Source organism: Schistocerca piceifrons, chromosome 6 (genome assembly GCF_021461385.2).
Source record: "Schistocerca piceifrons isolate TAMUIC-IGC-003096 chromosome 6, iqSchPice1.1, whole genome shotgun sequence".
NCBI classification, from domain to species: Eukaryota; Metazoa; Arthropoda; class Insecta; order Orthoptera; family Acrididae; genus Schistocerca; species Schistocerca piceifrons.
Window position 1 is genome coordinate 359,320,212 of NC_060143.1, and position 26,343 is coordinate 359,346,554.

Genomic DNA, 26,343 nt, shown 5'->3' on the forward strand with positions numbered 1-26,343 from the left:
AGAACTGTTTCACTGTGTTGGTAGTTCAAGCTGCCATCCTAGTTACTGAGCAGGCATCGCTTACACAGTAATAAAATAAGATCCAGAGTGATTTGGATGAAGGCGTTTTAGCTAAATGCATGTACATTTTGCTACTATTTATTTTTATTTCTGATTTTGTATTAAATATGAACCATTTATAAACACAGAAGCTTATCATCGTCATCTACATCAAGGATTGGGCCTTTTGGTCTGTTTGGTGTCCTTCAAAACTGTTCAAGCCATTTCTTCATTGGTCTTCCGAATTAATGTTTGCTTTTTGGTTTATACTGTTTTATGGCTTTATAGTAATTCTTGCATCTGGTATATGGTCCGTATGTTCTCTCCATCTTTAGTGATATTGTTTCATTATGTCAATTATGTTTTGCAGTTCAGCTTGTGTGTCTTCATTTCCCTTTTTACTTATATCCAGCCACATATCTAAGGAAATTCATTTCACATGCTTTCATTCTCTTTTCATTTCTCTTCTGAGTGCTGTTTTCACATCCTTAGAGCAGTGCTGGTGTAGCCATAACCTTACAGAGCTTTAGCAGACTGTCTCTGTGGATTTCCTTTCCCAGTGTTCTATGTAAAATTCCACAGAAATAGTGAAATAGGTCTAATTTATTTTGTGTTTAATTGTATTCCATGCATGTAATACTGTACCCTAAAAATTTAAATATATTAATTTGTTCTATGATCTGCTCGTCAATTTCAATCTTAAATTGCATGGGTTGGCGTCCTGTAAGATAATCTGTGAATATATTGCAAGGTTACTCATCCATAAATAAGGTAAATAGAATTGTAACAATACGATAGGAAAAACTGGAGTGAAGTCCCTCTGTGCTAATGAGCAAAAGTGTGTCAATGGAAAATGTGGAAGAAGCGTGGAGAGCACGCTAACTCAGGACAAAGCTCAAGGCAGTAGTCAATCATCATAGTGAGCATACATTGGTTTGTAACTGAAGCTAAAATATGTACAACTTCATGGAAATAAGGCCTTTGACAGTCATTGGCTCTGATAATAAAGAAGTTGAATGTTTAAACAGTATTCCATGGAAACTGTTAATTAGAAGAAAAACAGTATGAGAGCCTTGTAATTGCTGAGGCTGAAACTACACATCGTTCACCAACTCCGACAGAGCGCTTCGCATCGATACCTTTATGCAATGTAGTTTTCTTTAAAACTGTAACTCATGCAGGCCAGTATATATTGTATGTTCTTTTATCAATATAACTCAATTTACATGTGCATACAGACTGTTACTTACCTAAGTCACACTATCTGTGAAAAATTTCTGGTTCAAGTCTTAAAATTTACCTTAGCCTCATAATTTTAAAGAAAAAACCCAATTATTTGCTTTACAAGGCCTATCGGAATTTTGTGTCATTTTGAAAAACTATTTACAGGTTCAGTAACAAAAATATTATGAAAAGGACATGTTGCTACTCACCATATAGTGGAAATGTTGAGTCGCTGATAGGCACAACAAAAACAATGATTTTATTTAAAGATTCAGTCTCATTAAAAAGGTTCAAAAATTTTGACTGTTGCATAATGTCGTAACAGAACAAGATTTTCACGAGAAATCAACCAGTAATCTACAAGTAAATTAATTCTGACAGTTTTGCTCAATGAACACTCAAGAGAAAGAACTAATCGCTTTGGTTTGTTTCAATGTTTGCAAAATGTAACAAGTACATGTTCATTTATGTGTATTTGTGTTTAAGGGACATAAATATAAATGAAGTTAGGTTGCAGATTAATTTCTTTGGTTGCCTTTTTCAGAACCATACAGGATGTTTTGATAAGGGAAGGCAGTCATTTACTGATTACTTAGTGTCTCACCATAAAGTACATAATCGATATTACACTTAAACATTGTTTCAGAAGCTTTCTCATGAAATAGTTAATGTAGACAGTTAACTAATAATTGAAATTATGGGTTTAATTATTGTAAGTTTGTTACTCATTAAAAACTCTGAATGGGGTTGGAGACTGTACAACACGTTAATTACAAATGTGCGTGTCCTAGCAGAAATGATTTGCCTATCCGCATTGCTTTGCACCCTAATTATGTTTTGAAGAAGACAAATTAATTCTGAGTCCAACTGCCTAAGTTAATAGCACCACACTCATGGTCAAACTTTCAGTAAAATGACAATCACACGCATTTTAAAATGTTGTGAAAAGGAGTGTTACAAGGGTAAGCATAAAAATCAGCCATGACAGGACTATTGCAGCCTACTGTATATTTAAAGTGAGATAGGAATGACTAAAATCAATATTAGAAGCTAGGTAAGCAAGAGGAAGATCAAGATTGCACTACATGGAATATGTAATAAGAGAAGCTCGATGTAACCATAGGAAGTAAGTCTGTGTGTGGGTTTGAGGGGGGGGGGGGGGGGGTTTACAAGAGATGACAATTGTCGGCAGTCAATAATTACTGAGGATGCCATGAAATATATGCAATGATAAAAGCTAGAGCAGAACCCAAATACACACCGGCACCTAACATTTAACTATTAATTACTGTGACAATTAACACACTGCTAACCAGTAACACAAGATTCTACAAACCATCATTGGCTTTTTCTGTGCTTTTCTGTTGGTTGCCAAAAGTATTTTGCTACATTTTGGTGAACCAAATATTAGCCCATCAGAGATACCACTGCCAACTTCTTCGTGTAGAAACCATTTAGCCCTTGATTACACATAACAATTAGGTGTCAGTTATCCCTTTTTGTCACTCTCACAGGAAAGCATAAAATACAGGTTCCATTTCCCTTTAAGGCAGCAGTGCATGAAAGACTAGCAACTTACCGCTTTCGCTCCGCAAAACTCATTCTGTGCCAAAAGGTTTGTTTTCTTTGCTTCCTGAAACACTCTCCCCGTAGACACAAAAAAAGTGCTGCATGAGTGCAGTAATCATGCAGATTACGTATAAGTTGTGTTGTTTATCTGTAAGAATTCCATCTTATCAACATAGAGCCACTCTGGGCACGGGTCAAAATGCTATGAGTTTTAAGAATTTTACATTCAACTTGGAATAACCATCTCTGCCACTGTCCTTTGATCTTTACATCATGGGACATTATTTAGGATTCGTTATCCCAAGCACACAGTTTGCCCTTCCCTTATTACTTACCATGTCTGAATCAAGCCTAGTGCCAATGCATTACTCAACAAAGCGAACCACAAAACTGGTCACAGCAGGAATTTAATGTGGCCGCGTGTCTAGGTACAGCTGCATCCCAGTTCTAATTCGTGTGCTTTATTACACTGCAGACTAACCAAATTGTGGAAAGTGCCTCTGTGGGCAGTGTAAGGTTTCTGTGTCTTTGAAGCTTTCGGATTCTGTTGAGCAAGGTTGAAGCTAGTGGAGCAATGTGTGACAATTGGAAGGGGGAAGGAAAAAAGCAGTTGCAGGAATTAACTTTTTAATAGAAATAAGGGTTTCAGTGAAATAAAGCACTTTGATTTAACTATTGTCTTCTAAAATTTTATTGATTCTGACCTTTATAGCAGTAGTGAATGAAGCGGCACATGCACCGATACCTTAGAGCAGGTGCCAAATGATCATAACAATCTTTAGTGTTGCTGCAGCAGAAGTTTTTTGGGCAACAACCATATTTTTGGGTGTGAAATAGCCTGTGAAGGTTTAAAGTCACCTCTGTTGTAACCGTTCACATATTTAGTAAAGTCAAACGGTGGTTGTTATGGATGTATCATTGCGAATTCTCTTTATGGCCAAAAGAGCTAGGTACTTCTCAGGATAAATAAGGACCAGGATGACAAAATGGGAACAAGGAGACAAAGCTAAAGATTCTGGATTTTTGGATGGAAGTGACACCAGAGTGGGGGAAAATCTTACATACAGTGCTAAAGACAAATAAAATAGATGAAAACAAAGTTGTAAAAACCATATCTGGAGTACAATTTTTCAGGTATGGTGTCAAGCTTAAAATCACTTTGGGCCTCCAAATACACCAAGGCGGCAGTGCGTTCCATCCCTGGGTGTGTTGTTGCATTAATGAGTTTACAAAGGAAGAACAAGAAGTAGAAGGAAGAACAAGGAAAAGGATGAAAATAACAAAAAATCTTATGTCAATATTTCATTAGCTAGAACATCTTGTAGCCAAATATGAGGAATTGACAACAGACAAACAGGAAAGAATTTCTGAATCAGAACCAGGATTACAAAATCAATCCGAAAGAGTCACAGCTACGGAATGGAAACCTGCGCGAGCACAGGTTTATGTCAGACAGAAAATGTGAAAGTAAAATGTGACATGAAGGCAGTGCATAGTGATGTTGCTAAAATCGTTAAGACTGTAGAAGAACATGCGAGAAATGTGGTGGGCTCTATAACCAAACGGGAACAGTGAGGACTGAAATCACCAAGGACAATAATAAGATCACAGGAATGCATCAAAAAGGAATTACAAACAGAGTCACATAGCTTACACAATGGAATCGCACTCACAGGGCATCACAGCTCTCTGGTAAGTGGCATCGGCAAATCTGTTTTGGAAGGATTGATCCACCCTGTCATGTTTTTGACAAACTTCAAAGGAAATTGGGCTGCTGACTGGACAGTAGGTGAGAAGATCAGTTCCGTATCAAAGAATGTAATGGGAGATGCAGTCATTTGGTGCATGGGCCCAGGAATGACAGCAGAAAGCTAATAAGATTTTTAGGTAGCATTCCTACGAGAATACTGCCCAGAAGAAAAACAGATTCAAATAAGACACATTCATAAGTATCCCAAAATGCCAAAGAGACAAGATAAATCAAACAATGGAAAATCCAGGATGGAATGTCACAATATTGGGAGGAAAGTTGCTACTCACCATATGGCGGAGTTGTTGAGTTGCAACAGGCAGAACACAATTATAGCATTCGGCCATTAAGGCCTTTGAGAACGACAGACACATACCCACGCGCACACGCACACACTCACGCACTAGGTCTGCAGTCTCAGGCAACTGAAACCACACTGCGAGCAGTAGCACCAGTGCATGATGGGAGTGGCAACTGGGTGGGGGTAAGGAGGAGGCTAGGGCGGGGAGGGATACTGTGGTGGGGGTGGCGGACAGTGAAGTGCTGCAGTTTAAATGGACGGCAGGAAAGAAGCTGGGGGGGGGGGGGGGGGGAGAGGAGAAATAAAAATAAGGAGAGAAATAAAAAGAAATTAAAAGACCTGGGTGTGGCAGTGAAATGACAGCTGTGTAGCACAGGGAGGGGGCTGGATGTGTGAAGACAGTGACTAAGGAAGGTTGAGGTCAGGAGGGTTATGGGAATATAGGGTGTATTGCAGGGAAAGTTCCCATCTGCGCAATTCAGAAAAGGTGGTGTTGGTGGGAAGGATCCATATGGCACAGGCTGTGAAGCAGTCACTGAAATGAAGGATATCATATTTGGCAGCTTGTTCAGCAGTAGGGTGGTCCACTTGTTTCTTGGCCACAGTTTATTCGTGGCCATTCATGCAGACAGTCAGCTTGTTGGTTGTCATGCCTACATAGAAGCATAGTGGTTGCAGCTTAGCTTGTAAATCATGTGACTGGTTTCACAGGTAGCCCTGCCTTTGATGGGATAGATGATGTTAGTGACTGGACTGCAGTAGGTGGTTGTAGGAGGATATATGGGACAGGTCTTGCACCTAGGTCTATTACAGGGGTATGAGCCATGGAGTAAGGGATTGGAAGCAGGGGTTGTGTAAGGATGAACGAGTGGGAAGGACAGTGGCCTCCCTCCTACAGTGGTATTCCACCATCCACCGAACCTACACAATACTTATCCATCCTTACACAACCCCTGCTTCCAACCCCTTCCTCATGGCTCATACGCCAATAGAAGACCTAGATGCATGATCTGCCCCATACATCCTTCTACCACCACCTACTCCAGTCTGGTCACAAACATCACCTACCCCATCAAAGGCAGGCCTTCTCCTAAATACACACACACACACACACACACACACACACACACAAAACCACTGTCTCCAGCTGCCTAGGCCAGCCAGAGACACTGGTCATGTTTGTGTGAGCTGCATTGTGTGTGTGTGTGTGTGTGTGTGTGTGTGTGTGTGTGTGTGTGTGTGTGTGTGTGTGTGTTTTTCAGAACCAGGCCTTCCAACCAAAACTCTCATGTTCAGTAGTATTTTTGTTGTGTCTGGTTGCAACACATCATCTCCATTATGTGCTGAGTAGCAATCTAGCCTTTTCACAAAACTGTCATTATTCCATCCTGCATTTTCCATAGAGAATACAGTCATACAAAATGTAAGGCGATGAAAGAAAAGCCAACCTTCTCAGGAACACCAAATGTGTAAGAAAGAAGAAAAGGACAAACCACAAGCCTCATGATACATCAGTCACAGCAAGACCACAGAGATGACTGAAAAAAACTTTACAGGTTTCAGTGAGTTTATTGAACTACAAAGTGAGATTGCAATGTTTTGGGGGTTAAGAATGGAGCAATGCTAGGAAAGGAAGTGTGCATGAGGAAATTAATGTGGCAGAAGAATGGACAGACAACAGCCCGCGCACGTGTGGAGCAGGGCTGCCAGTTTTCTGACACAGTGACTGCACCGGGTCCAGACACTGTGCAGGCCAAATCTGCTCACTTCCCACCCTTGTGGTGGAGCAGCACCACTCTTTGCAACTTGTGCACGTGCAGGAAGAAGCTGTTGACCTACATCCATGTATGGACCCCGTTCTGCTCACACTGAACCACCTGGCTATACTAGTCAACAAACACCAATCTCCAGTAGTAGCACGGGCACCTATGTGCAGCTGTTCTGCCCCACTGGGCAATAAGACATATCATCACACAAGTACAGAAAGGGACTCTGTATGTGTGACAATGAGGTGTAAAGTTTTGTTGACTTTTAGCAGACCATTAGAAATAACAGGGTTGATACAGGATTTGTACAAATGAGAATATAACCAAACGAGAAAGATATGAAACTATAAAGGGAAGAGTATTTAGACAAAAGTTAATAATCAAATATATCTAAAAACAAAGATGATGTCACTTACCAAATGAAAGCATTGGTATGTTGATAGACACACAAACAAACACAAATACACACACAAAATTCAAGATTTCGCAACCCACGGTTGCTCCATCAGGAAAGAGGGAAGGAGAGGGAAAGACGAAAGGATGTGGGTTTTAAGGGAGAGGGTAAGGAGTCATTCCAATCCCAGGAGCGGAAAGACTTACCTTAGGGGGAAAAAAGGACAGGTATACACTCGCACACACGCACATATACAGACACAAGCAGACATATGTAAAGGCAAAGAGTTTGGGCAGAGATGTCAGTAGAGGCAGAAGTACAGAGGCAAAGAAGTTGTTGAATGACAGGTGAGGTATGAGCGGCGGCAACCTGAAATTAGCGGAGGTTGAGGGCTGGTGGGTAACGGGAAGAGAGGATATATTGAAGGGCAAGTTCCCATCTCCGGGTTACAGGACTGGAGTAGGTGGTGGTGGGAGGGTGCATGGGACAGGTTTTACACCACCTACTCCAGTCCTGTAAACCGGAAGGTGTACACGATCAAAGGCAGAGCCACGTGTGAAAGCACCCACGTGATTTACCAACTGAGCTGCCTACACTGTGAAGCTTTCTATGTGGGAATGACCAGCAACAAACTGTCCATTCGCATGAATGGACACAGGCAGACAGCGTTTGTTGGTAATGAGGAACGGCCCTAGCCACACGACATTTCCATTTTTTTTACCCTGTGGCCAAACATGCCTTGGTGCACGGCCAGCACATCTTGGCACAGTGTTACACCGTCCGGGTTATCTGGATACTTCCCACCAACACCAACCTACCAGAACTCCGGAGATGGGAACTTGCCCTTCAATATAGCCTCTCTTCCCGTTACCCACCAGGCCTCAACCTCCGCTAATTTCAAGTTGCCGCCGCTCATACCTCACCTGTCTTTCAACAACATCTTTTCCTCTTTACTTCTGCCTCGACTGACATCTCTGCCCAAACTCTTTGCCTTTACATATGTCTGCTTGTGTTTGTATATGTGCGGATGGATATGTGTGTGTGTGCACGCGAGTGAATACCTGTCCTTTTTTCCCCCCTAAGGTAAGTCTTTCCGCTCCCGGGATTGGAATGACTCCTTATCCTCTCCCTTAAAACCCACATCCTTTCGTCTTTCCCTCTTTCCTGATGAAGCAACCACGAGTTGCGAAATCTTGAATTTTGTGTGTGTGTTTGTGTGTCTATCAACATACCAACGCTTTCGTTTGATAAGTGACATCATCTTTGTTTTTAGATATATTTTTCCCACGTGGAATGTGTCCCTCCATTATATTCATAAAGTTAATAATCATTTAGATTCAATAGTTTCCATTTCTGAATATATAATAGCCACGTACCTTCAGTACTGTGAGAAAGATATTCATACATTTTGTTTATTATCTTAATATTAATTACATTTCTTTACTTACTAATTAACCCTATTTTCATTAACTGTTACAATTTCTTGATGAAGAGACCTCAACTTTATTTTGTATTATGACGATCTGTCTGATGCACTTTGTAATTACTAAGATGTTATCTGATAATTCTGAATATGATATTGTAATAGTGGCGCTTAAGTGTGGATAAGTCATTAACTTTGTGTTGCACAGAATCTTATGGGATTTTTATTTTCCTGATATTTTCCTCCCTTTGCTTTCCAAGATTTTGGATAAATTTGGGAAAAGATGTAGTAGGGGAATACAAGGTAGCAGTACTAAGATAACCATGTCCTAGGAGCTTTTAGGTTCTGTTGGGTGGAGCAATGTTTAATTCTTTGAATGGAGAAAAGTAGGTAGATTACTAAGTAAATGAGAAAGGGAGAAGCAGATGTGCTTATTAACATTAGTCATCACTAATAACTGTTCCAGTGAAACAAAAAGTTTAGATTTAACTATCATCTTCCAAGCTTTTTGGTTCCAATCTTTAAATCAGTAACTTTTTCTTGCGCTCCTTCACTGATACCTTATAGCAGGCACAATGAGCTGCTGTTAATATCATTAAATTTACTTATGGCAAGGTAGAAGAGGGAGTAACATTGTCGACATAAATTGTGACACAATATGCAGTAAAAATATTACAGTTCAGTAAGCTGATTATGTGAAAACTATGGCATGAGGCTAAAGTGCACACAATAAATAGCTGATTAAGGGTATGAATTAAATCTGTTATTAGCCAAAAATATCTACGATATTGTGAATGTTACTAAGATAAACTATCTTTGCAAAACCTTCACAACTTTTGGCACACAGAATATTACCTTAAAGTTTGAAGAGATACTAGGAGACAAATTACTCTGGCCATGGGATTTGGTTTCTAAAAGGTGTCAGAGGAAATGAATCATCATATGGCATGGACTATCTAGTTTCAGAGAAAGGCACAAATTTTTACGGAAAAATGAAGCAACAGAATTAAGGAGGTGAAAGGTTCACTCAGATAAAACAAGGATTCATGCACATTACACTGTGAATAAATGAAGCTACAGTGACAGCGAGCAAGAAGCATTGCCAAATAAAATATGTATGTCAATGTTATTAAAGATTGTGCTATCCAAGGTGTTAGTGTATAGATGTGTAGTATCTGAGTGTGACCTACTTTTAAGGATTCTTAAGTGTACACTGTAACTACCTCTCTTCTGCTGGCTTCTGTAAACATGAAGGAGTTTCCACCTTAATCAAATCTTCGGTTTACTTTGCCAGGCAATACAACCTAGACCTATCAATTCCAAACACATCCATGAACCTTGTATTTATTCAGTGCACGGTACTTCCTCCACTATGGACTGGCAATCAACCCTTCAACAACTCTCATAAACAGTGTGTTTCCACTTGACTGGTAAGTGCGAAAAATATGCACCTGAACTGGCACAGATAATGAATTACACAAGACGAATGGAAAAGCTGACATTAAGCTAAATGAATGGTAACCAGATAAAATGAATTATCTGAACAGTATTGTTTCACAGGTATTTTACAAAATGCAAAGTGAAAATTAATTAGGATACAAAACACAGGTGTTAGTTATAGCATAAAAACAACAAACATAACAGATCTAAAATTGCAAAAATAAGTTAGGAGTATTTGTCTTACACTACAGTTGTTTAAAGATTCAGGAACTGTCTTCTATTTTTGCTTGACAGAATTGTACAACTTAGTTTAACCAATGGGTTTTTAACTGGGGAGAGTATTACAGTAGGATATGGATTTTTCAAAAGTTACTGGCACATTTCTGCATTTATTGTATACAGAGTTCTGTATACATCTATCACGTACAAAAAAGTACTGTGGGAGAAGAAGGTAATCTTTTTCATCCACCACACATCATATGACTTAATCAAGAAATTGACAAATCTTGTGTCTTTTCTTGTGTCAGTTTGCGCTGGTTTAGTATTAGTCGCCCAATACATTCCAATTCAGTATGTCTATGCAAAAATAAGAATAGCTTTATCATCACCTGCAGTATTCTCAGTTGTGATATTCATCACAGTATCTTTTACATCACTCTCGTCTCCCCTCTCTTCATGTGCATTAACTGCTCCATCACTGGTATCTCCAGCTGCAGATGTCTCTTTGACATCTACCTCCATCCTTCATTGTTACAGGAAACGAAAAACAGTCATTAAATATATTTTTCAAATATTTCTCATAAAACTATGAAGTGGGATTAATGTTGAATGGACGTATATCACTTGACCAAGGACACAAAAACTATGAGAAAAGCTGTGTTAAATCAACAGTGCTCTTCATATCTTCCTTAATTCTTCTCTTACTGACTCGCTCACTCACAGTCTTTTTCAACAAGACAAAGACACACACAAACACACTCAAAAACAGAGAAAAAAAACAGCAAAACTCAGTTTTCTTAGCATGAAAAAAATAGTCTGTTTTTAGCACTATTTTACTAATATGTAGTTATCCTATAATGAAATTTCAAATACATTCAACTTTATATCTAGATCTAGAGTCTAACGTGTACAACTCTTTGTAAAATGTAAGTAATTTAATGTACGTGGCGTGTGACACTTTATTCTAATACTATTCTTAACAGCTTTTATTTCTTAAAATCCTATATTGAATTTTCACTGAAAAGTATATGTATCTTTCTTAGGGATCATTTGATGTCAAGTATCTTACTACCTTACTGTCCATTCAAAATATGTATGCCGATATCTGTTTATGTTATAGGTAATTTCACAAAGTCTCAATAGTCAACATGCTGTACTTGGACTTTAGGAGCTCCTCAAATCAAGGCTCTAAAAACAAGTGGTCCGTCTCATCCTGGAGTCCAAGTGATCCACCCTTCCTTCAAAACATTCTTTCACCATATTGCTCTCGCCTTGTCAAGTAATGAATTAATAGTTCCAACAGATGGGATAGTGGCATGTTCTATGTCTGTCTATTGGCATTACTAAATGTTTCGCTTCCTGCAAGTAAGTTTCAGCAAGCAATTCTAACAAAACCTTCAAAGTATACCAATGTTAGCAAGTTTTCTTTCTTTTGTGTGTGCCTACCAACAACTCAATGCTTCTGCTTTTCTGTGAGTGGTCTCTGTATTTATAATTAGTTTAGTATTTATAATGTTATAGTTTTCTCTAGTGACTTTAGAAGAAATGTTCATGAAAGGTTACTTAACTTTTTAAAATATGAATAAAATGCTAGTCAATGCTCAAAATGGGTTAAAAATGCTATAAATCAAAATTATTTAAAATGTGGGCTGTTCCTGCTCTTCAGGTCATTGATTTGATAAACGACGAGTTGCTGCTTAGCAACTTTACAAATGTTGTATCCATGATGTTCCCTACAACTATTTCACATCATATTTTTCTAGTATGTTGACAGGTGAAATGTCATGAAAATGTATTTTCAGGCCACAGGAAAATTAGTAATAAATTACCTCAAGGCTCTCCATTAGCCTGAATTTTTATAAATGATTTACCAAACCACCTGCCTTAAGCAGAGTCAATGTTGTCCATAGATGATACCAGCATTAGAGCAACTTAAATGTCCAGTACCAATATCCTGGCTTGACCCATGATATGTCCAATACCACTATCCTGCTTTGACTGATGACATAGCCAGTACCACAATCCTGCTTTGACCCATAATGTAACTGTTGAGCTACGTCATGGTGGTGAGGTGTATTTTTAAATCTATTGTTTCTAAGGAGGGAGCACTGGGAGTACATGGTGGCGTACTTGTTCTATAGTGTTGTGTTGTTTATGTTTCTGAATTTTTTTCCAGGACTTCTTAGTAATATTGAACTTCCCGAGTGCTTGCTGCGATGATAATGTTGGGAGAGCTTATGGCAGTTAATTAGTGAATATCTTGATATTTACAGTTATGGGCAATATACTGATATTTGCATTTGGAATTGTTAGTGGACTGTATTGGTCATGGTCAGAGCTTTAGGTTTACATTTTTTTTTTTTTTTTTTTTGTTAGTTCTGGATGTGACAGCAACATTCGCAAGTAGGTCCCTGCATGTCACAATGGGGAATGACATCTGGAGCAGGATTAAATTCCTACAATTATTTGGTTAATATATATTAAAGTTGTTGCATCTACAACCAGCACATACAGCATTGTTAGGGGTGCAACATATAGCATTCTATTGGGAGTGGTTCCTGGTTTGAGTAGTCTAGGCTTTCTGCTTGGGGGTTTGTGTTGATGAAATATCGTTTTTATTATCATGAGACCATTAGATTTATGTGTTGGCTACCTTTGGTTGACAAGCATGTTTTTATTTTTGCTGTGGTATGTATGGTATATGAATGTGTGTGCCCTACATAACTATACCTCTTAGACGAGGTGCGGCAGTCAAACCTACATTTTTTAAATGAGTGTAAAATAAACACGGATGCAGATATCGAAAGTTTATTCATACACTCTTATTCTGCATTGAAAAGCATTTAAGAAACATCTACACATTTTTTTCATTGTTTGAAAATAACATCAGCAAGGCGGCGTCGTTCTCGATCATGGAATTCTCACAGGTCATTTACGAAGCTGTCCATCACATGATGGAGCATACCCTAAGGCATTCTCTCGATTTGCAGCCGGATTCTTGCTTCGAGATCACCAATGCTATGAGGCCTTTCTTCGTACACTTTTCTCTTAAGGTAACCCCATAGGGTCATTCCATGGCAGTTCAACCAGGGGCTCCAGCTCATAGTCTCAGATTTGACTGAAATTCAGTACACTAATTCTACCATGTGTGGAACACTCTTGTACAAAGTATTAGTTTCCCCTATCAATTAGTTGAAAAATTATGACTTGTGAAAGAAGGTGGCGTGACCCGGAAATTGCAACCCACATCTGGCAATCGATCTTCAGACCCAACTTCAGGTCTTAATAACTTCGCAACTATTCCGCACACTCCAGTGAAATTTTTACAACCCAGTAACATCCATTTAGAGAACACACTCCATGAATCAAAACACCAACAACATATTTCTAAGGGAAAATAAAAAATTCAAAAATGTGATTAAAAAATGTAATACGTTAAAAGGTACATATTCTAGGTGCCCTCTCTGCCAAATATAATTCACTCAAAAAGGGTATAAATTTTTTTGTGATAAGCTTAATGTGGCATAAACACATACAGAACTCATCATGCCCATATCAGTCACAAAAACTGAGATACATGCACACAAAAATACAAAAATTTGAAAAATTAGACCTGAAAAACATCGATTTTCGAAGTGTGGTAGCACAAAAGGGACAAATGATATCCAAGCCAAATTTCACACACTGCGTAAGTAGACCATAATGATATATATCTCAAAATTTCAGCATATTATTGCAAGACATTTGTGTACAATGGAAGTTGACAGATGTATTTGGTGATGTGGCCATTGTTCCATAACACAATTTTGTAAAAACATATCGTAAACTGTTCTGCCTCTTCTTATCCCCTCCCACAACTGTTTAATCACTAAGCAACAACATGCACCTTAATTGCTAAAAACCAGTCAATTGTGCTTCGAACAGATGTTCTCCCACACTTCAGCTACTGTACTCTGTACATTGAGTGGCAAATTGTACTGTCTTCCTGACACTGTGGTAGGAACAGGAACTGTCATAAGAATATGTTCAAAAGGAATCCAACACCTGTCTGCCAAATGTGGCCAATGAAATGATCTTGCTCGACCTGCTGGCGCCATGAAGTTCACAAATACAACACCTTCTGCTTCAGAGCACTCTGCAACACATCCTAAGTAACATTTGTCATCATAAACAACAATAACATAGCAACCTGGTTGATGTTGCTGCTTTTGCTTCTGAATCCTGAGCCAGACACATTGTGAAGAGACATGTTGTGCATGAACCTAAAGCTACAACCGGACAGTCTGCTCATCTGCACATTGTCAGAGTCAGCTGGAGAGAAGTGATGATGGCTCCTTGTGCCGGCAACAGTTTTCATGTGTTCTAGTCTGCTTTTTAGCAACTCTTTGACTGATTTCACCTCATCTTTCCAAACATAGAATGATTGTATGCCAGAGATATTTTTCTGTTCCTAGGCAAATAATTGAAGAGGTGTTAGAATGTGAACTTCTGTAGGGTGCTGCAGACTAGCTCGTGATGCCATGCACTTAATGGTAGCACCAATACCATCACATACATTTTTACCATGACTTGTTGCGAAAAAATTCCATTCAGCGAGAATCTGAAAATCATGGTAATGCATGCACAAATTTATGAGATTTTTGCAGTCTTTGTACTGACTAGCTGCCCCATCACTGAAGTATTTCGCAAAATGTATGTGAGGCAGCTTGTTTTTCACATATGCCATGACAGCACGAATGTGGGCATTAACTGCAATGCCATCACGAATTAAAGTCACTAAAAACGCACAGGTTCATGACAGACACATCACCTGATCCACCTCTACAATAAATCGCAAATGGCTGGAGAGTTGCTTGACTGTTGTCCCAATGATATCCTTCAATGGCATCTTTAACTATAAATGCATAATTTTCAGAAAAGTCTAGTATTACTACAATTTCATCTTGTTTCAAATTATCCTTACAAAACTGGAGATAATCTGATTGTGCTGTTGCTGTGAAGCTGTGTGGGGTCATTTTTGACCACACATTTCAACAATATCTTCCACTGCACTTTACTTTGTTTCAAGACTTGTGCAATCCATGTGTGTCCATTATTTATAAGAAACAAGTTCGTCGTCATCGATACGGAGTTCACCATACAGTTTGTTATTCCTGTGTTCTGCAAGATTTGCCTTACCAGGACACTTTTCACACCTGTGTATCATGCACTGGTAGGAACTGATGTCACACACTAGCAGCTTCATTGCGCCTTTGTAATCCAGACCAGAATCCTTTATAGCAGCAAACATCAGTTTAGCATTTTGATGGGTCTCACATACACAAACATTGTGTGTGCCCCTTGCACTTACAGGCACAACCTATTTTGGCCCTTAGATTGAAAGAAGATGATAAACCTACTTTGGTATTGGAATACTTTTCCTTGAATTCTACATATAGTTCTGATATGTTGCATAGCAACAGTCTTTTTTGCATCTGTACACGTACATTTCCAATTTCACTGTTACACAGTCTTTTTTTCTAGGCATTATTCGGTTGTAGTCATTATTTTCATAAAACTCTGACACTAGCACCATTATTTCTGAACTCAATTGCTTACCCTGAGCCTGCTGAAGTTGTGGAAGCACTCCTTGGGTTGCTTTTATTTTGCTAGCTTGCTTTACCATATATGTAGAAACATTGAATTCCAATACAGTATTGTCAATAGACCAGCGGGAAGGTGCATGGGTAAGAATAGCTACTTTTTTCTGGCGTGTGGATACGGCACATTTTTCTTTCAAATCATGCACAATTTTGTCAAAATCAGAGCATTTCTGGCATGATTTCTGTTCCTTTGGAGCAGGTAGTTCTTCCTCTTCTACCGTTAGTGTTTCAGCTATTTTGTGTTGTAAGTCCATTTGAGCTTCTTGTAGTTTTCTTCTACCATAGCTGGGCCTGTCTCTTTTCCCAACTTTGTGTGTCTTCATGGGAGACAAACCAAGAGAAGTCACTGATGTATTTAATTGCTCATCCGCTGTGGTTGTAGGTGGCTGATACTCTTTGTCCCTGTCATGTAAATTATCACAATATTCTTCATTTTTTAGCAGTGTAACACACCTGGAACATAACTTTTGTCCTGGTTTCATGTTAAGTCCATCATGTTAAGTCCCATGCACTGATTCACTTTCAATACTGATTTTATATCAATTTCTCTGAGGCTACACTTCACTGTCTTCTTATGAATCTGAAATGGATCAAAACAACTTGTTTGTAGGAAAGAATACTTATCCAGAAACACTTTCATATGATGATAACAAACACTAAAGTTTCCTGGAACTGTACTTCTTGTGCCCACAGGATGTATCCTGGATCTCCATAGCAACAAATCTTGGTCTGATTCATCCAGATCATACAGTACAAAGCGAAAGCCACATTTTGTTCCATATGTTGTTTTATGACATTCAAGTGCTTGTGCTCTACCAATACTGCAACTTACTTGAACAAAAGCACCACTAGTACACTCTTCTGCCTCCATACTGACTTTCCACAACAGTACTGACCAGTCTGAACCAGAATCTTAAAAACATGAGTAACCTGTATTGTTGCTTGTTTCCTTTGTTGTTTCTACCTAACAATGACTCATTCTGCCCCTTAAAACTACCACTGTTTAACTTTCTGTTGCCGAATGGTTCCCAACAATTGCTGCAGCTTTATCTGAAAGAAGCTGTCTGCATAATCACTATTACTCACTAAATCGTGTTAAAAGAAATATAATCAAATACATCTCTGTCAACTTTTATTGTACACAAATGCCTTGCAATAACAAGTTGAAATTTTGCCATATATTATATTATGGTCTACTTATGCAGTGTTTGAAATACGGCTTGGATATCACTTGTCCCTTTTGTGTTACCACACTTAAAAATCCATGTATTTCAGGTAATTTTTCAAATTTTTGTATTTTTGTGTGCATGTAACTCTGTCTGTGTGACTGATATGGACAAGATGAGTTCTGTGTGTGTTTAGGCCACATTAAGTTCACCACAAGAAAATTTATACCCTTTTTGAGTGAATTATATTTGGCATAGAGGGCACCTACAATATGTACCTTTTAACGTATTACATTTTTTAAATCACATTTTTGAATTTTTTATTTTCCCTCAGAAATATGTTGTTGGTGTTTTGATTCATAGAGTGTGTTCTCTAAGTGGATGTTACTGGGTTGTAAAAATTTCACTGGACTGTGCGGAATAGTTCCAAAGTTATTAAGACCTGAAGTTGGGTCTGAAGACAGATTGCCAGATGTGGGTTGCAATTTCTGGGTCACGCCACCTTCTTTCACAAGCCATAATTCTCGAACTAATTGGCAGGGGCCTTAAAATTTTGTACACGAGTGTTCCACACTTGGTAGCATTGGTGTGCTAAATTTCAGCCAAATCTGAGACTATCAGGAAATCACCAGGTTAGCAAAAACTTCATTAAGAACATTAATGGTCAAATGGGCTATGTGACTTCTTGTTCCATCTTGTTGAAATAATGTTTCATAATTCACTGCACAGTGATGAAGCTGAGGTATGAAGAATGACCTTAACATTGTTGAATAGCACTCAGAATTCACAGTAACACATTGCCCTCTTTTGTTCTCAAAAAAGGGCCTATTATTCCCGATGAGGACATTGCACACCAAACTGTTACCCTGGTTGAGTGCAGGGGTTTTCAACGGAGTTGGTGAGGGTTATGATCACTCCAATATCTAAAGTTCTGTTTGTTCACATATTCATTGGGGTGAAAATGTGCCTCGTCACTGATCCAGAGGTTCAGAACAAGCTTCTTGTGGGGTTTCTTCCCACAGCAATTCTTGCATGTTCCACATTCTTGGGAGTACGCACTGTCTTCACTCTGCCACCTCTTTTTCTTTTTGTTTAACCGACGTTTTCAAAGGTTTTGGCCCAAGTTTTTATTGAGTTAACCGAAGGCAACAGCCTATTATGATTAATTTGAAAATGTGATCAGAAACGACGCTGAGCGGCTACATAGCTACCAATTTGGTAGAAAACTCACTCAAAATAACCATTGTTGCTTAGTCCACTGCTCCGTGGCTACTGAAATGCTTGGTATTGGGGAATGCAGTGGTGACCTCGGTTACTCACCCCCACTACTCCCAACGCTTCCGCGCACTAATAATAAACGCAGGTTTCACTGCTGTACCCTGTACATAGAACTAGGTATTATGTAATTTTCTGTTGTATTGGTAGTTGTTGGCAACTACGTAGATTGTCAGTGGCAGGGATCACGGAGTTTATTTCATCTGCATTGGTGAGGCCAGGTTTTCGATAACAGTTATATAAGTAAGTTTCAGTTTTGTGGCAACATGGACAGTGTCTGTCAATGACATTGCTACCATGTTTCCTTAGTTTCTGCTACGTGGGCATATGGTTTTTATTTATGTGTATTGGTCTTTCAACTTGAGCTAGGCCTATATAGTTTAACTCAACTTGTTGATACTGCATGTCATTAGTTTTTGTGACTTTTTGCTAGATGTGTATAGCGATTTCTTTTAGGATTTCTTTACCGGTATTGGTCTTTCAAGTTGAACTATACGGTTCAACTTGGGTTCATGATACAATGATTTGTTAGTTTTCACGACTTTTTCTTCCTAGGTGGGCTCAATTTATGTTATCAGTACTGTATTTTGTCAATTTTCATTAGGTGTGTATTTCAATTTCTTTATTGCTTCTGGTCATTCAAGGTAAGCCATATAATCCCATTTAGGTTGCTGATACTCTTTTTAGTTTTTGCCATTTTTCACTATTTCTTGTTTCTGTTGCCGCATATTGTATAGCTCACTTTTAATATGATTTTGTGGTTTTTATATTAGATATTAGTTTCCCCCATGCAAAATCTCTATTTTCCCACAATTGTCCATAAGTTTTGATGTTTATTATTAAGAGTTTGCACGACTCTATATTTTGTGATTATATGTGTTATGAAATAGTTTACAATTAAGTTATTGGTTGCTATTTTCCAATCGTGTGAGGGTGTGTGTGTTTTGAGGTGTCATATGACGTCATAGCTCAAAGCTGACAGGTGGTATTGTATGCCATGTTCCATCCCTTGTGTTTTCATTAAAGGACATGATAAAGCTGATTTATTTCAGATCTGTAACAAAACAAGCAGTAATATGATTTACAGACAAATGCAGGATGACAAATGAGAGGGAGGATCAACTGTGTGGGTTAGCTGTAGAGGCATAAGAACATAAGCCAAAGCAATATTATCTTTGAAATATGGGGCTATAGCAATGAACAAATGCCTTATATAGTTTCCACGAGTTTACTTAGTTGAATATTTGGGGGAGGGGGGGGGGGGGGGAGTGAGAAAAGCAATAAGGACAATGAAACTGCTTACCACCAGCAAATCATGTCGATTCAGAGTTTTAAATACATACATAAAATGAACAAAAAAAACATCTTGATACACCAAAGTCACATCCCCCCCCCCCCCCCCCCCCCCATTCTGAGACAGGGAGGTGCAATCAATTCAGTATCAGTCTGGAGATAACTGGGACACGTAACAGTTGCTTATTCATAGCAAGTGTACTATCATGATATCTTACACCTTTTTAGCATTAAATGTGAAATTAATATGAACTATCACTTCCCTCCCCACATCCTATACTGGGTGTACTCCATCATACAGCTCCACAGCAAAATATTTAATGCCTTGACTTCATGGGCTCCTGAAGGCGAAGTAATATATTCTGAGTGACATGAGTTGTGGGTCATTCCATGCCAAGTGGTCTAAACCTTCCCACCATCATGTCTCCAATTTTCTTCAAATTTTATCTGTAGCACTAGTCAAGTGCTAAATTAAGTTTCTCAAGATTTCAAGCCTCTAGCTGCAATACTTGCTGATCTACACCCCCTTGTCTGAAGGGTAGTAAGTTCGCATGCGCGCGACATCAGACAAAATGCCATTTTTGGGGTCTCATAAAATTGAAACCAATTCATAAGAATGGTTAGTAAGATGAGACCCTGTACAGTTTTTTGTGCTGATTCAAACGAAATTAATTATAAGATTACTGATGCAAAATCCGGTCAAACAAGTCGACTCAAAGTGTACCCCTAATTCTGTCGTGACTTAATGCGACAAATTTTGACCAATATTCAGACTGCAATAATTTCCTTGCAGATAAAGATATGGACTTGAACTTTTTACCAAGTCTTATCTTTGTGCTGGACATAATACAGCTGGATTTCCAACTACCCAGGCTTTATAGTCGCCTTGCAAAATCTCTTCAAATTTGGCAGTGTCAGCGCAAATGGCTTTATTTACCAAAGTTCAAAGCCCATTACTACAAAATAGTCAGCCTGGATTTAATTGTGAATAGTATCATCTGAAAGAGAAACTCTTGCTCTACAAGATGGATATATTTTTCTTTTGCAACGCTTCCATTAAGTGCTTATTTACTCAGGTCAAAGTATCTTATATTTTGTGTGCGCAGTGCCCTGCGTTGGTCCATGATGGCTGAGCCATTACTGGTTATCACAATAAAACCAGCATCCCCATCGCCATAGGGGCCACGCCCGATAGCCATGCAGTAACAGCCACGGGTGGGTATCTTTACTGCAGGTTCCCAAGCCTGATTACAGGGTGTCTTTACCACAGGATCCCAAGCCTGATTGTGGGTTTCTTTATGCAGGTTCCCAAGCCTGTCTTCCTCAGTTACTTCATCATTCTGGAAGCATCGTTGATTTGCAAGAGAATGCTTTCAGGAAAACTGTATTGCCGACCAGATGATGTCACTGATGGAGCTGGAATAACACCAATGATAAGTTGTTCTGGAATCCAGCAAGTATCACGTCTTAAGGGCCAATAAAATGAACTTGCAGGACCATGAGGATGCATAAAGCTTATGAAAGCATCTTTCTGTTCGACTGAGATTTCAACGATGTTTCCAATCCACCATTTCTTTTCATAAATGCAAGCAACATACTGCCCAGGCTGAAGATCCATGACTTGAACTACTACTTCAGCAGCACTAATTTTGGCCAAAAAAGATGTCGCATCATTAGAAACTCTACTGACCTTAATTGTCGTCATATCAATGGGCAAAAAATGGTGGTTTTCTCTTGTGCCAGCTAGAGTGTGCCCTTGCAGGAATCTTTCTTCTTGAGAAGCTTTTTCTTCTTCAACTTCCTCTTTGCTGATGAAAAAGAATTTGATTCCATTGATATTATCATTGCAGAAGTTGAAAAGATCTTTGGGTGTTAGAATCTGGTTTTCATATGGACGTTGCAAACTTGCTCTTGCTGCCAACCGTTTTGTTGTGCCTCCAATGCCATCACAAGGCGACTTTCCATGGCTTGTTCCAAAGAAATTCCATTCTGCTGTTATTTCAAAATCTTCTTTGTGATAGCATAAGTTGAGAAAATTCTTGAAATTCTTATATTGTGCAGCTGAACCATCACTGAAGTAGTGGATGTGGCTTATTTTGGAAAATTGCATCTTCAGGTAATTGATTACTTTTCCAATGTAAACATGGACAGTAATCGTATCGTGTCGAAGGCAGTCACTAATAACACAAAGATTCACACATTGCACCTCTTCGTTTTCACAGTAGTAGACTACAAATGGATGAACTGTTGCTTGACTGTTTTCCCAGTGAAAGCCTTGCACTGCATCTTGAACAATAAATGAATAGTTTTCAGCAAAATCCATTAGTATTATGAATTCGCCTTCTTTCAAATCAGTTTTGAGAGCTTTCAGGTGCTGGCTTTGATGCTTGGCAATGTAGTGATGACAAGACAGGTTCCAAATTTTTGCTGCAATATCTTCAACATACTCTTCTGTTGAAAGCTGCTTTGTTTCTAAAGTATCCCTGTCGGTATGAATCCATTGTTTGTACTCAATCAGTTCTTCAGGGTCATTATCTTCAAAATATGTTGCAATAACTGCTTCTACACCTTCTGGACCAGGGCAGTTTTCACAACGATGAAGCATACAATCCTTGTTTTCCAAGCTGCAAACAGCTTTGCTAAGAATTTCCTTGTAGTCTTCATTGATTGATGCACCAGTGAGCATAAGCTTGACATTTTGGTGTATTGTACAGACACAAACTGAGTGCATTCCAGCAGAGCCAACTGTAACACACCATTTTGGTCTAAGCTCGCAAAACTTTGAGAAGCCAATTTCTGGTCCATTTTGCTTCTGATAAGACACGTACATTTCCTTCAAATTGCAAAGCAACAACCGCTTTTGCTTGTACACCTTTGTTCCTGAAATTCTCACAGGCACACAGTCTTTCTTCCCTGGACAAAGTCTGCTGAATTCGTCATCTTGAAAAAAGTCATGTACTTTCTGGACAACTTCATCTGAAAGCTTCCTTCCTTGCCGATTTGCTGGAAAAGCTAGAACACCTTGCTCATTCTTCAGTTTTCTCGCTTGCTTTACCATTCTTTCTGATACATTAAATGCTGTTGTCGTATCTTTAATTGTCCAGCTTCTTGGAACCAAGGTCAATATTTGAACTTTTGTCCTACGATTTGACACTTTACATTTTTCTTTCAACTCTTCTATAAGATTATCAAGATCTGCACAATTATTGCATGGGCGACTTTTACTTGAACTTGGCTGTTCATCGTAATTGATTCCTACAGCAGCAGCAATTTGATTCCCAATTAAACTTTGTGCATCCAAGATCTTTCTTTTTGCATAGCTTTGCTTATCTCTTTTACTTAGTTGTCTTCTTTTCAATGGTGAAGCACCAATAAATGATAAACTTTTGTTGATGGCTGGTTCAGTTTCATCCGTTGTGAAATCTTGTTCAGATTGGGTTGATAGTGATGATGAATCTTCTAGCTTTTGGTTCAGTGCCGACATGCAGCGAGGGCAAAGCTTCTGACCAGGTTTTATATCAATCACTTCTTTTTTCTTTAACAGGCAAAGTTTGGCAGCTGTTTCATTATCAAGCAGTCTAAGTCCAGCTTTTACATTGTGATTCCTCTTCTTGAATGGATTGCAACATTTCTTTTGCATCGCTTGATATTCATGTAGGAAGAGGGCTTCATGGTGGAAGCAAATGATGGAATTTTCGTCAAGTTTGGCTTCTGAACGCGAAACAAGCAATTTCTGGTCACATTCTGTGAAATCACTAAACGCTTTGAATCCAGTCTTCTTAGCATAGAAGATAACATGGCACTTCGATGCAGCAGCATCTTTTCCAATTGAACAGGGGGCCAACGATTCTTCTTCTTCATTAACTTCTGACATCTCTCACTGGCCAATCACTGAATAAAACACGAATGAAATATCCAATTATATCAGTAATTCTAAGCGACTATTAAGATTCAAATTCCTAGAAATGAAGAAAAATTAGTGCATCGCGCATACAAAATATAACAACTTTGATGTGAGTTAATGAGTACTTAATGGTCGCGTTGCAAAAAAAACAAATGTCAGTCTTGTAGAGCAAGAGTTTCTCTTTTAGGTGATACTATTCACAAGCAGATTCAGGCCAACTATTTTTTAGTAATTGGCTTGAAACTTTGGTAAATTTTACCGTTTGTGCTGACACTGCCTAATTTGAAGAGATACTGCAGGGCGACCATATGGCCTGGATCATTGCAAATCCGGCTGCATTATGTCTAGCACAAGCATGAAGCTTGGCCAAAAGTTCAAGTCCATATCTTCAACTGCAAGGAAATCATTGCAGTCTTAATATTGGTCAAAATTTGTCGCGTTGTGTCACGACAAATTTTGAAGTATACTTTGAGTCGAGTTATTTGACCGGGGTTTGCATGAGTAATGTTATACATAATTTCGTTGGAATCAGCAAAAAAAACTGTACAGGGTCGCATCTTACTAACCATTCTTATGAATTAGTTTCGATTTTATTAGACTCCAAATATGACATTTTTTTTATGTTGCATGCACACGGACTAAGTACACTTCAGACAAGGGGGTCTAGATCAGCAGCTATTGCAGCTAGAGGCCTGAAATCTTGGGAAACTTACTTCAACACTTGACTAAAGCTACAGTTAAAATTTGACGAAAATTGGAGACCATGATGGTGGGAACTTTTTTCAGTTTTAGACCACTTGGTGTGGAATGACCCTTGTGAAAGTACCTACAAAATGTACAGACTGCTAAACACCACAAATGTGAATATAATTTGACATGGAAAGGTTAGGATGTTTTCTAACTTTGACAAATTGAAGCAGCACGAGCCTTACACAGTTAAGTGTACCTAACACTACATATCCAATTCTTAAACATGAGTCTCCTGAGAAAATTGGTATGAGTGCTCACAAAAATAATGAACTGTAGGCCTACTTTTTTTTACAAACCAGGAATTGTGTTACACTCACTATGACATGGCTAAGCATACAACTGAAAAACTAGTTCCAATCAGTGTGTTCAACAGACATGATGTTACTACTGAGGAAGAAAGAAAAGATCAATGTCCTATCAACGATAGGCCTACAGTTACTAGAGATGGACAGCAAGTTATGACTACTTAAAGAGTGAGAAAGAATTCGGTCGTTCGCCTTTTCAAACTAACTTATTTCTAATAACAGTACAGTGTGATAACATCTGTGCCACTTCACTCGGCTGTTTTACTACCATCACAACAAAGACGTTTCAACCAGAAATCAACGGAAAATTATTTTTCATTAGCCTATGTACGTTATCTATTTCACATTTGAATAACTAAATCGATTATCGCCAGAGGCAAATACAACCTTTAATTTTGACAAAATTCACTAATTCCTGATGAGTACACATCTGTAACATCAATCTGACGAATACAACCTCATAATATTCTTTCCATTACGCCCACACACAAATAACGTTTCGGCAATAAGTTATCTCAGGCAGCTGTAATAATGGATACTACAGCAGATACTTTTTACATCGAGTTATAAATGTAGAACAAATACTTCATGATACATTTTTCGCAACCAGATGAAGATCATGCCATTAATTTGAATGTCTACTGCTACAGCACATATATAAACGTTACGCGACACTCATCAGTTGCTGTTCATAATAACTTGCGTAATGGTAAAAACAAACAAACAAAGGTGTACTTCATTATGTTCATGAGGTTTGTGACCATTTAATATTACGGTTGCCACCAATAAACACAAAGATGTATTTATTACACGAATGTCCTATTTAACTCAAAAACAAACACACTTCAACAAAATGTTTATACTGACGAACGCGCAAATGTACTTAAAAGATATACTACACATACCTAGGTTTGGTGATGCTCGTTAGATTGCAGAAAATACTCTTTCTACAGTAACTACATCCAAAGATCTTTTAAATGTTGTGAAACGGTATCAACAACTTGCCCACTTTCGCGCGAACTTCTCTACGTACACAAATTCCAATATGAACACAGTTCAATAAACAATATTTGTGAACTGTTGTCACAGAAACTCGCGCATTCCGCCATCATACGACGCCGAGGTAAGATATTTCACTCATCTAATCTTCCAAAATATCGATACGATATCCCGATCGACTTCTGCTTAAATATTATCGTTGATGTCATCATTTCCAGAGACTTAATAAAAATATCACCGTCTAGCAGAAGACCAGCATTTCATTGCGGTAACTTTTCTTTGCCGCACAATGTAGTACAACAGCATCCTTTCACGTCATATTTCGTTGTTGTTATAGTAATACTGTTAAGTAAAGGCCGCCAATTTAATTGGTATTGAGAACCGCTACTTGAATAAAGGTCAATTCACTCTGGCCTTCACGTCACGTCAAAACATTCAACAATGCATATTCAATGACGACATTCGTACAGGGCGTCTCGTCTCGGTAAAGTTTCTCGGGAAGAGAGTGTTGAGGGTATCTGCTAACATTGAAACTTAACTTATATTTGCCGCGCTCACTCATGTTAGAATAGTGGATTTGTGTCGTTTTGTGTTTGTATCAAATTGAAATGTTCTATGATGACTTGGATATTTTTTCATTGAGTGGTCTTCCACAAACGAGGTCAAATACTTGGAAGTGAAAAATTATTTAGGTTTTACAATAACAGAACTGATACCTACGCTGTAAATTAATTAGAACATAAGCTGGCGACGCAATTTTCATAAAACAATATATTAAGCGAAAAAGTCAGCTCTAATGAAGGAGAAATATTTTAAATCATACGAGGAAAAATAAACATGATGGTAAAGGCAAACAAGCTCTATTTGTTCCTCTATTAATAGAG

The 26,343-nt window shown here is 38.5% G+C and overlaps 1 protein-coding gene across 3 annotated transcripts in view; it reads right to left on the reverse strand.

The window, feature by feature from the left end:
• The window catches only part of LOC124802928 (host cell factor 1-like), a 121,453-nt gene extending 95,865 nt beyond the window's left edge, over positions 1 to 25,588 (reverse strand). For 2 of the 3 annotated variants that reach the window (XM_047264004.1, XM_047264003.1), the window contains exons 1-2: positions 25,366 to 25,588; positions 10,515 to 10,648 (exon numbers count right to left, since the gene is read on the reverse strand). In XM_047264004.1, coding sequence (XP_047119960.1) covers positions 10,515 to 10,647 — 133 coding nt within the window. In that variant the 5' untranslated portion in view covers position 10,648; positions 25,366 to 25,588. The remainder of the gene's footprint in view (positions 1 to 10,514; positions 10,649 to 25,365) is intronic. The other variant, XM_047264005.1, reaches the window with a different exon arrangement.
• Positions 25,589 to 26,343: the final 755 nt, after the last annotated feature.